We start from the raw sequence: 11436 nt of genomic DNA, 5'->3' as shown, positions 1-11436 counted from the left end.
CGGAGGCAAAATGAGCAAGAACGCTCATTTGTACATCATTCTAGAGAGAAATAAATGGCCTTTTTGGAAAGTGAACCATCGATAAGGAAATGTTGGCGGTTTTCTCAAAAAACGCTTGAATTCAAGAAGTTTTAGATTTGCGTGATTTATTTTTGAGATGCAAAATCCACTTGAACATGACGCTGCTGTGGATCTGCCCTTGAGCTGAGCACAATGCATAAGAAATGAAAATTAATTAAAGATTTTCGATAACGAATTTCGAATCAATGCTGAAGAATCACTTCAAAGAGACTGGAAAATATTCACAAAATATATGGGCAGAACTTGAATTACCATGCGGCGGCAAGCGGACATCATTTCGACGCTTTCTGCCGCATTGAAGTCAATTTAATAATTAAAATAAACTGAAAATGATACATAGAAACTCAATACAAATAAATCCGTGATAAATCATTTCGGCAAATGCAGGATGCATTTTAAACGGTGCTATCAGTGAATATAAGTAAACATCAAGTGAATACACACCTTGAGGCGTCCCATGGCACAACTAAGTTTTCCTCATTGACGACCAGAAGAAAATACGAAATGGGGTCGACTTATCACTGTTTAGCATGCAATCACTGCAACAATTGATTTTTTCCGTTTTGCCGGTCTTCTGATAAAACAAATAATAAATGTTGCCGCATCAGCAGATGCCGGCGAGGACTTAATGGGGAAACCGATCGATTGGCGGGATAGTCGCAATTGGAGTAGGTCAGGAATGTGCTGAAATGAGCGTCATAACTTACTATAGATTGGCGAGAATTTGGGAAAACTAATGAAAACACAGTTATAATAAACGTGTAACCTGTTTGTGGCGTGTATATAGAATATAACTGGTATAAAAATGTTGATAAACTCTATGGCTTTTCTAGCTCGAATATCTTTGCAGTTCCATCATCGGATGTGGTAACGACTCGCTTTCTATCCTGAAACGTTGTTATGCTTAAAATGTCTGCTCTGTGTCCGGTTAGGGCTTGGTACAATGCGCCGGTTTTTATGTTGCATGTATAAATCACCCCCTCCGTCGTACCCACAATTACTTGGTCCTCAGGCCCACGTCTGAGTAAAGTTACTGGAACTTCAATGTCGATTTCATGCCTCAAAGCGTACGTTCCCAATTGCCAAACGCATAACCGGCCTGTTAAAGAGCCTGTAACAATAACGCCGAGCTGATTGTCGAACATTGCAACTTCTATTTCGGTTTTTCCTTCGCTCAATGCCTTTCTAACGGTCTTTCCGTCCGTCAGTTTTATAACTACGGCACTGGGGGCTGCTATCGCCAAAGCTCCATCATTACTGATATCCAGACTGTTCACAGAGCTGCTGTCCCTGTTTACCCAAACAACGGAACTTGTGGTTATATCCCAAAGGCGAATTTCCCCATCGGCGTATCCGCAGAGCAGTTGCTTGGAATTCGGCATCACTTTGCCACATGTTACGGCTACGTTGGATGGAGCAGGCAGGATCTTGGAAAGTTCTGACGGTATATGCCAGATATAAATGAATCCAGACTGGCAGCCGCAATACAACACATTGAGCACCGGGTGCCACATTAGCCACTCCATGTCATCACCTTCATAGCACCATACTAGCTTCCTTTCGCTGAGCGACCAAACCTAAGACAAGTTGAGAGTGTAGTTAATTACAAATCCTGGCAAGTTGGGGCGTAAATACCTGGATCAACCCTGCCATGTCCCCAGTGACGACATAGGTATCGTCATGATTAAAGCCAACTTCTACTACAGAATCCTTATGTCCAGTACATTCAAACAGCACTTCTCCACTAGCACTATCCCAGACATAGGCCATGTCGTCCTCGCCCCCCGTCACAACCAATTGTTGGTTCTTTGAGACATCACTGCCAAACACAGACTTTCCATGCTTGTGGAAAGTCAGTTTGGAAACATCAATTACTTCAGCTTCAATCTGCTCCGGCTCTTGAGAGTCACTGACGAAATAGTCGTCATCAATATCTTCGTCTTCGCCATCCAGATAGATCACCTCAACATCTTCCAAATCTTCCGGGAGGTCTTCGAACACATCCATGGTGCGAGTTTCAAATCGAATGCAAACATGCTTTCTAACCTTACTTACTAAGTTGGGTTTGGGTTCATGTCATGATACAATGAGTACAAGGTAGGATCTTGCGTCGATTTGCGTGACGTCAGTGGAAATCACTGCGTTACGTGATTTTTTCCAGTCTGCTTAATGTGATTAAACATAGCTTATTTAGTCTTCGTCACATTTAATTATTTTTTAATAAATCTTCTTTATAATTACAAAATGCTTTGCAGCAGGTTTTAAACTTGAAAATAAAAAGTAACAAAAATGTATTTATTTTGTAGGCATAGTTGATTCATTAATTAATCCATTCAATGGATTCAATGAATTCATTGAATGATACAATTAATTAATTCATTGTTTCGTTTGGCTCTACCCGACTTTACGAATCACACTCTGGCAACACAGCAAGCTAAAACGCTGAAAATCAGAGATTTTGTAAATACTTTTTTAGGGTATTTTTCTTCGCAATAAGCCCGAATAATTTCCCAAGAGCGATTTTGAAAGCATTGAGCTGTACAACACTGTAAACCATATCCTCATATAACTTTCAATTTTTGAACTATGGCGTTTTAAATTCAATGAAAATCTGTCTAGGTTACATGCATTTTAAATGGATCAGCTTTTCACTTTACCAAAGTGCTAACCAGTGACGTCATGTGCGCTCGAAAATCGAGTTTTCGACCTATTAATATCCTACCTTGTATTCATTGTATCAGATTGTATCATGGGTTCATGTCATGACCAGATTGGAAGGAGCTGACGCCAATCGCGAGTATAGCATATAGCAATTCTAAAAAGGATATTTTGCGACAGTCTCTTTGTGTAATTTTATGTTGTGTTTCAATATAGTGGATATACTACGTTACGCTGCATAAAAAAATAATTTTCCGCATTTTTTTAAATGTATTAATTCTAAGAATTGATGCACTATGGTATGATGACCTCTCCACGAGTGTGCTGCCAAATAGCCCTGAAAGAGGTGTGTCAAAGATGAAGAAGAAGAAGACCCCAATCTGCCTCAAACTAACCTCTGTAATCTGTGGTTGTGTTGACGCGAATCATAAACACAAAACTTTGTTCTTTATCTATGACTTTGTTTATGTGAAGGGCTTTTCTTCACAGGCAGAAGTCAAAAGTGGGTATAAGTTCTAATGCTAGTTTTTAGTTAAATAATTACCTGTTTATCCTGAGGTAAGACATGGAAAGTAAATTTCACAAAATATACGAGCTTGGAGATCGGCTCGTTGTCGAATTGAAGACCAGAGAAATCTTCAATGGGATCTATGTAGACGGAGGAAAAGACCGTATTGTTCTAGATGAAGTGATACAACATAATAATAGCAATCAGCTCAGGGGGTTGTATGAGTTTTATCGTAGTGAAATAGAGTCGGTGCACTGTCTACAGGCAACATTGATCAAAGAGAACCAGCCTGAAGATACACCAGAAGAAACATCGGAAGAACCCCCGAATGAAAAGAAGATGGACCTCAAACATGCCATGGGAAGAGGAGCGATCAAATTGTCCGAAGAAGAGTATTTTCGTTTAAAAGAAATGTCGCGGTCCTACATTTACCTTGAGAATGCAGATAAACGGTATTTTGACGCGATAAAAGTGCTCAAAGATGCAGAAAACATTGGAGTGATGTGTGTGGGGGTGGATCCGGATAGAAGAAGCAGAATTTCCTTACTTGCTTTAAGCACGCGACATCAGGTGTATTTGCTTGATTTCAGCCAACTACAAAGATGCAAGATGTATCCGGAAGTGAAAGCCATATTTGAGTCGGAGTCGATTTGCAAGGTGATTTACAGAGGGGCCCCATTGGCAGAAATCCTTTATAAATCTTACAGTGTGCGCTTGCAAAACACTTTTGACACGCAGGCAGCGGATTTGTTAGTGCAGAAACGGAATGAAGGTGATTTGGTGGAAAGGAACCTTTCAGAATGTCTAGCACATTATCTGTGTCTGCCCCGTTCCCTGCTGGATCAGGCCCTGTCAATAACCACCAATCAGTGGCGTGAAAGGCCTTTGAACAACCAACTGAAATTATATGCAGCCCAACTGGTAGTCTACTTAGTTCTGCTGAAATCCCACTTGCAAAGACTACTCTTAAGCGATTTTTATAATCTGATGAGCAAGCTCCAAGATCACGTTCGTGTGATTGATGACTTCAGATTCAGAAAATACAGCATCGCTCAAGGGCAGCTGGATGAAGATGTGATGTCTATGATAAAAACCTTATAACTTCCGGGGATATATAATAAGAATTATTTTTTATAAGTCTCTTAGTTTAAGGTTTCATACAGCGCGCTCAATACATTTCATTACATTTACACGTGTTTCAATGACTAACATTAGCTTAAAGTCGGTTTTATAGCACGCCTTTCCCTATATCATCCGGTATGCCGTACAGCCCCAAAACGGGGTAAAAAGCCGTTCCGGACGCCGCCTCACTATACACCTCCAAAGGAGCGTTGTTTGCTTGGCAAATGACGTGAACGGGAGCCGGGTGTTGTGGGGCCGCTAAAACCGTCCCGGGGGGGTTGCGATGGGGCTTCCCGGTGGGCGGAATTTCCTGTTTGGTTCGACAAGTCACACTGGTGTTTATCCCATGCCGCCTCTTCATGTGCTTGTTGTAGTTCGGCCAGTTGGTGAAATGATGTTGGCATTCAGTGCAAGAATACGGGCGTTCGCCTGAAAATGCGCTTTCATGAGGGTGCTGAGGGAGCAATTTATATGCATCATTGCTACCTGTATGCTGTCGCCTATGTGTGGTTAAAACGCCCTTAAACCGGAAACATTTGCCGCAGAATTCGCAAGTAAAAGGCATGGCGCCCGTGTGTATCCTGTGATGTTCCTTAAGCGTGCCCCGTTCCCTAAACTGGCGCCCGCAGATATCGCATTGGTGCGGCTTTAGCCCTGAATGAATAGAACTGTGTTTCCTAAGACGGACCTTTAAAAAGCGCCGATGAATCCTCTTGTGTCCGGGATCAAAGCACTGAAAGTCTTACCAGCGATTTGAAACTTTTCTCGCAAATGGTGCATTGAAACGGCCGATCTGAGTTGTGGGTCAAGGTATGGTTATCCAGATTGCCTTTTTGCACGAAGCTTTTGCCACATTGGTCGCAGGTGTATTCCCGGATTCCCAAGTGTATTCGCTTGTGCGCCATTAGGTTGGGTTTAGTACCTGAAACACGCTGAAGTTAATCAGTTGCGCTCAATTAATGTAGTTGTGCAAATTACCGAACTTCTTTGGGCAATGATTGCAAGGATAGCAATTCTTCACATTGCTGGGTAGGTGAGATCTAGTGTGCAGACTTAATAGGGACTGAACGCGGAATCTCTTTCCGCAAATGGTGCAATGGTAGGGGTCCTCTTCACTATGCGACCTCTGATGGGATTCCACTTCCTTGGGAGTTGCGTACCATTTATAGCAAACATCGCAAGTGAATTTGAGGCACGGCCTGTGGTATCTGACATGTCGGATAAAGCTGATGTACTTCGAATACACCTAAAAATTCCATAGATTCGCACTCCATTACAATATGAGCTTAGTATTTTACTTTGGGGCAGTCCACGCATAGGTAGCGGACTGAGGTGACATTATGGGCAGTTGCAAAATGCTCTCTTAAGTCATCGGCTGCAAACAGGATAGTGGCGCATTCCGAGCAGTTCCAATGATAGGAGTTCCAACCGCCTATTCCCATTTTCGGTACGATGCTGCCGTCTGGGTTTACATATTCGATTTCTTTGAAAGTTTCCGCCTCACTTGGCTTGGATTTTTTTTCAATCTTCGCTGTGCGTCTCCTGGGCTACACGCAAGTTGGTAAAATCAGTTTGACTCAAGTGAGGCATTTTAAAATAAACCAAAAGTACCTTATGGTATTCTTAAGACTTTTCGTGACCATTGTTTTTTCATCATCGGTCATAAGACGGCGTTCTAACATTACCTTTTTGCTTGCTTTCGCAGATTTCTCCTCCGGTTTTTCGTCACAAGAACATTTGTCTTTGCTCACATCAACAGCTAAGTTGTGAGTCTCTGGCTTTGAAATAGGTTCAACAACATCGGATTCCTCAGCAGCTTGCTGGGGTTGAGTGTTCACAACTTGATTGTCCAGAACAATGTTAGTAATATCCGTTGAATTGGCCAACCCATTAAGTAGAAGTTGCGCCCTGTCCACTTGCTCCTTGAATTGCCACATTCTGTCCACATGATCCAGACAGGCATCGCAAGCAGTAGAAGGCAATTTGCCTCCTGATTCAATTTTAAATTGGAAAAAGAATTCGATCATTGAGTTAATGCGAGGTTCATCGGCAATTTCAAGGTGGCCATAGCAGAAATCGGCACAAAGCCGACAGCGAACTGCCATGGTTCGGTCCAAAGCAGCCGATTGCATCTAAACCCCAGAAATTATTGATATTTGCGATTTTCTTTAATATTCGGCTGCATTTTGGAATGGTACATAAACATAAACAAATAAACTTCAACATCAAAGATTTGATTCTTTGTCACTGGCACAGATCACAGACGTTACTCTGTGAGATCTGTGGCCACAGGAAATAAAGAAAGAATGAGGAAAAGGAGAAATGAGAGGCTCTGTGATTGGAAGCCCGAGAAGTTAACCTTCAACAAGTGATGTGGAGTGTAGTTCGATAGGTTATATATATATATATATATATGTTAATTCCAGCATTTAATAGATTATTTAGCTATTTACTACTTTTTATATATCAGGTAAAACCTATTTTATGGCAATTTTATGGGTGCATGTCTCTAATTAATGTTTCAGTGATTTCCTTACGGTTAAATAATTATTAAGACACCATGTGTGAAAGACAACTTTCCCCTGACGAAAAGTATCACCTAATCGGTAGAAACTTGCAAGAGGTCCTGGGTGAAGACAAGATTAAGTCCATTTTGAAAGAGAGAGACCTAAAAATATATTGGGGCACGGCCACTACTGGAAAACCTCATGTGGCCTATTTCGTGCCAATGTCGAAAATTGCTGATTTCCTTAGAGCTGGGGCTGAGGTCAGTCAACAACATCGGTCTATTTGTGTGTAGTAAGTGTACAAGTATCAAATTCTGCGATCGCAGGTGACGATTTTATTTGCCGACCTACATGCCTACTTGGATAACTTGAAGGCACCATGGGAGTTATTAGCTCTTCGTACAGAATACTACGAGCATAGTATTAAGGCTATTCTACGCAGCATAGGAGTCCCATTGGAGAAGCTAAAGTTTGTTAAGGGTACAGAGTACCAACTGTCTAAAGAGTACACTTTAGATGTTTACAGGTAGAGTCGGAAGCATTTCCAGGTGAAAATGCTGTAGTTGCTTAATGTTGCAGGCTGAGTTCAGTAGTGACTGAACATGATGCGAAAAAAGCGGGAGCTGAAGTTGTAAAGCAAGTAGATCATCCTTTATTAAGTGGCCTTTTATACCCAGGTATAATTAGATTAAATCTTCAATAACAGCGTCTTAAAACAGACTAAATGTTTTCAGGGCTTCAAGCATTAGATGAGGAGTACCTTAAAGTTGATGCTCAGTTTGGGGGTGTCGATCAAAGAAAAATCTTCACTTTCTCTGAGAAATACTTACCACAGTTGGGGTATGCCAAGAGGGCTCATTTAATGAATCCCATGGGTAAGCAGTTTTTCTTACTCTAAAACGTTAATGATCGATTTTAATCGTGTCGTTCAAATCAAATATTCTCCAACATAACAGTTAGGACTTGCTGCAAGTCATCTAATTAAAGTAGAACCTTTACTTTAAAACCACCACGACAGAAGAAAGATACAGAGCTGAAAAAAAGTCTTACAGCTGCCTTGAAAAAATATACAGCTAATGGAACTTTTTAGATTTTTAATTACGTTGATATTTACTTTTAAATCATGGTTGGAATAGTAATTATCTAGAAATCGTTATGAGAATGTAGGTTTGTGGTACCAATCAACCAAAATTTGATACGTATTGTACAGGAAGGTCCCAAAAGTGGTTCAAGTTAAAGTCATATTATTTGGAACCTCAAACCTGATTTATGTTCACTATTTCTAGTTCCCGGTCTAACTGGAACGAAAATGTCCTCATCTGAAGAGGACAGTAAAATTGATCTTCTTGATTCACCAGCCAATGTAAAGAAAAAGCTGAGAAAAGCCTTTTGTGAGCCAGGCAACATTGAAAATAATGGAATACTTTCATTTGTGAAACATGTTGTGTTTCCCCTGTTAAACGAAACCGAACAATTCGTTGTTAAGAGAAAAGCAGAGGATGGTGGCGATGTCAATTTTAAAACCTTCGACGCTCTGGAAAAGGCTTTTGCTGATTTGGTAAGTTCATTTTGCGACTTGGATGTGGCGGGCCGATTTTCATGGCATTTGTTAGGCAATTCACCCTACAGATTTGAAATCTGCCGTTGAAGCTCAAATTAACAGGTTACTGGCACCGGTTATCAAAGAGTTCGAAGCTCCTGAATTGAAGAAGCTTTTAGAAAATGCCTATCCACAGCCAGGCAAACAAAGTGAGTTGCGATTTGGTTCAACGTAATCACACCCAAATGTACATATTACGCTTCTGCAGAAGGAAACAATCAAGCAACAGCTAATAATGCAGATGAGATCATACCTAGTAGATTGGACATCAGAGTAGGAAAGGTTGTGAGAGTAGAACGTCATCCGAATGCCGACAGCTTATATGTTGAACAAATWGATCTAGGTAAGTACGACAATTAAATTTAAAAATCACATTTAGGAATGTTTTCCSGGCTTTGAAGCCGTGGTCTATGGGAATTTCTTYCTGACGTTTCGTCCACAACTGCGGTGGACATTATCAAAGGCGACTAAGACCAGTCTTAGTCGGAAAGCACGGGAGATCACTTCGATGATCAAACCTCATCGCCTTTGATAATGTCCACCGCAGTTGTGGACGAAACGTCAGGAAGAAATTCCCATAGACCACGGCTTCAAAGCCGGGAAAACATTCCTAAATGTGATTTAACCGGCCGTGAAAGCCTTCATAGTATGATAAATTTAAAAATAATAACGAGCGGGTTTTTATTACTTAGAGCAAGTAGAAAATAAATCGGAGGTATTTATATACAATGATTTTTTTGTATTCATGTCATTTTCAAATTGAGTGGCAAACGCTCGTATCAACAACGCACATACATCGTGTTCAAGAAAATTGTACATTTCAAAACCTCCTATATCTCTCTAGTCTAGAATCTAATGTATGTAACAATTGTGTTTATTTGGTTTTGACTTATTTTCCTGACGCGCGTAATTGTTATTATATAATTGTCTTTTTTGTGCTCCAGTCACAGCGTGAAACAAAAAAGTTTTTTGTGTATCGTTTATTTCGTTACGTTTCGGCGAGACAACAGCGCCATTATCAGATTTTAAAATTCATTGGTAAATATTATATGTAAAAAATTAAAATTGAAGTTCCGCGCCTGAGATAATGCTTTTTGCTCCAAATTTTTTGCTATTTTGGCAATTTGTATACATTTCTAGGAGAAGCAGAACCTAGAACTATAGTGAGCGGTTTAGGTGAATTCGTTACTATAGAGGAAATGCAAAATCGATTGGTAGTTGTGCTGTGTAATTTGAAACCAGTCAAAATCAGAGGCATTGAAAGTAAAGGCATGGTTCTGTGCGCCTCAGTGTAAGTACAGTTTATTGACTAGTATTCAATTTCCAAATTAAGCGAACACACTAAGATAACAAGCTGTATCGAATTTTTTTTATTTCAGGGAAACACCCCGACAAGTAGAACCTCTTCTTCCACCTGCGGATGCAATAAGCGGAGAAAAAATAGTGTTCGAGAACTACGAAGATGGCTCTTCAGATGCATTATTGAACCCCAAAAAGAAAATATGGGAAAAGTTGCAAGTCGACCTAAAGACTAACTCTGATGGTTTTGGCCATTGGCAGGGCAATGCCATGTTAACAAAATCTGGAGGCAAAATAAGAAGCAATGCCTTGGCTAATGCGCCAATTAAATAAAACCCCATTTGACGGAAAATGCCCAACCTTTGATATTTAACTGCTACTAAATAATTGAATAAATGCATTTTAGGCTAATACCGGGTTAAGATTATTTGATCCCACTTGCAAGGTCAGTGACCTCCCAATTTGACTAATGCTCGTAATATGCTTCCTGATCAAATAATTGTTAAAATGTAAAAATCCACAAACACAAAAATGACAGAAAGCTAAAAAAACTCAGCTGTTATAAAAACAAATGTATAATTCTTAAAAATAATAACAAATACTTAAAATAATACATATAAACAAACCTGTACAAGGTGGTGAGTATGTATGTCTAGGTTGGAGGAGTTGCGTGTATAGATCGCCGCCTCAAAAATATTCTACTACTTGTAGGGAATTGCCTGACTAATAATATCAGTGAGGAAGCTAAGGCTAACTTTACAGGGAGATTCTGGCCTCCGGGGAGACTCACGAATACTGTAGCAACAGCAGCGACACCATCACCTAAACATAATAATTTTGGTAACCGACATTTTAAGCAATTTTCAATACAATTCCATGAGTTTTTTTACCTGTCGGTTCAATGGCTACCGGTCTAACCTCATGATGAGCAGCCTTTTTTCCGGTCTGCCACTTCGAATTCAGATCTAGCGTTACACAAGCGAACGGTCGTTTTGCCATATGCAGCATTTCCACTACGTGTCGACGTCTTGCGTGCCGTGCATCAGCGGCTTGTTTCGCCTTCCAAGCAACCACACATGCGGCCAAAAACAGGAAGAACACGGAAAAGAAGACCGAGAAGAAGACAAACAAATCTATATGGAGTTGATCTTGTCGAGAAAAGACCACTCCATAGGCAGGCTGGTGCTCGGCTGCTGATTGCAAAATGAGGAAGAAACGGGTAGTTTCTAGTTTGTGATATTCCTGGAATCAATAGAAAACAGGTTTTTACCAGTTGGTTGCTGTATGTGATCGTTGACATAAGGGTGTGCAATATCATATCTATCTATTTGGAATCTGATTAGCAAAGAAATGATATTAGTAGTATTTTGCTTGGCATGCGTTAACTATGTAACATTGAGAAAATTAACAAATATTTAAAAAAATTGATAAATATTGAAATCCTCACAAAAAAACATATTTATAAAGCAGGGGCGGATCCAGCGTTAAATTCAGGGGGGGGGGGTTATGTAGAAAAAATACAGTCTTCTGTTGTCTATGAAATTAAAAAAATTATCGTCGTTTTGCGCAAAGGTGGCGTAAGATTATTGCAAAATTTCATGTTTTCCGTCCCGTTTTGCATGTTTCTCGGAAGCAAAATGAGCAAGAACGCTCGTTTTTAC

General features: G+C 40.2%; 6 protein-coding genes across 8 annotated transcripts in view; 2 read left to right on the top strand and 4 right to left on the bottom strand.

Annotated features, from left to right (window-relative positions):
• LOC109537482 overlaps window positions 1-690 on the bottom strand; it is a 6866-nt gene extending 6176 nt beyond the window's left edge. The window contains exon 1 of the mRNA XM_019904251.2: window positions 526-690. Coding sequence (XP_019759810.1) covers window positions 526-540 — 15 coding nt within the window. The 5' untranslated portion in view covers window positions 541-690. The remainder of the gene's footprint in view (window positions 1-525) is intronic.
• A 142-nt stretch (window positions 691-832) lies between these two features.
• LOC109537484 (angio-associated migratory cell protein) lies at window positions 833-2133 on the bottom strand. Its single transcript, XM_019904252.2, has 2 exons — window positions 1717-2133; window positions 833-1658 (listed from the first exon to the last, which is right to left on the bottom strand). The coding sequence occupies exons 1-2, from the start codon at window positions 2086-2088 to the stop codon at window positions 900-902; spliced, it is 1131 nt and encodes a 376-aa protein (XP_019759811.1). The 5' UTR covers window positions 2089-2133; the 3' UTR covers window positions 833-899.
• A 990-nt stretch (window positions 2134-3123) lies between these two features.
• On the top strand, window positions 3124-4437 carry LOC109537467. Of its 3 annotated transcripts, none has more exons than XM_019904223.2 (2): window positions 3124-3241; window positions 3303-4437. In XM_019904223.2, the coding sequence occupies exon 2, from the start codon at window positions 3305-3307 to the stop codon at window positions 4346-4348; it is 1044 nt and encodes a 347-aa protein (XP_019759782.2). In that variant the 5' UTR covers window positions 3124-3241; window positions 3303-3304; the 3' UTR covers window positions 4349-4437. The 3 variants fall into 3 exon arrangements, with proteins under 3 accessions (XP_019759782.2, XP_048521107.1, XP_048521108.1); XM_048665150.1 differs by having other exon boundaries at window positions 3298-4437; XM_048665151.1 differs by having other exon boundaries at window positions 3124-3427; window positions 3484-4437.
• On the bottom strand, window positions 4346-6634 carry LOC109537465 (zinc finger protein 2). The gene is made up of 6 exons (XM_019904221.2): window positions 6055-6634; window positions 5668-5916; window positions 5348-5615; window positions 5116-5291; window positions 4856-5057; window positions 4346-4798 (listed from the first exon to the last, which is right to left on the bottom strand). The coding sequence occupies exons 1-6, from the start codon at window positions 6499-6501 to the stop codon at window positions 4476-4478; spliced, it is 1665 nt and encodes a 554-aa protein (XP_019759780.2). The 5' UTR covers window positions 6502-6634; the 3' UTR covers window positions 4346-4475.
• Window positions 6635-6711: 77 nt separating this feature from the next.
• LOC109537466 (tyrosine--tRNA ligase, cytoplasmic) lies at window positions 6712-10186 on the top strand. The gene is made up of 10 exons (XM_019904222.2): window positions 6712-6839; window positions 6895-7136; window positions 7203-7402; window positions 7456-7553; window positions 7611-7751; window positions 8163-8434; window positions 8490-8625; window positions 8685-8819; window positions 9617-9767; window positions 9856-10186. The coding sequence occupies exons 2-10, from the start codon at window positions 6930-6932 to the stop codon at window positions 10106-10108; spliced, it is 1593 nt and encodes a 530-aa protein (XP_019759781.1). The 5' UTR covers window positions 6712-6839; window positions 6895-6929; the 3' UTR covers window positions 10109-10186.
• Window positions 10187-10332: 146 nt separating this feature from the next.
• The window catches only part of LOC109537417 (multiple epidermal growth factor-like domains protein 8), a gene marked incomplete in the record, with an annotated part of 36885 nt that continues 35781 nt past the window's right edge, over window positions 10333-11436 (bottom strand). The window contains 2 exon segments of the mRNA XM_048665141.1: window positions 10333-10597; window positions 10666-11017. Coding sequence (XP_048521098.1) covers window positions 10428-10597; window positions 10666-11017 — 522 coding nt within the window.

This window comes from Dendroctonus ponderosae, unplaced genomic scaffold (assembly GCF_020466585.1).
Source record: "Dendroctonus ponderosae isolate FM_Combo_2020 unplaced genomic scaffold, Dpon_F_20191213v2 Dpon_F_20191213_3, whole genome shotgun sequence".
Classification (NCBI taxonomy): Eukaryota; Metazoa; Arthropoda; class Insecta; order Coleoptera; family Curculionidae; genus Dendroctonus; species Dendroctonus ponderosae.
This window is presented reverse-complemented; position numbering and strand designations above follow the sequence as displayed.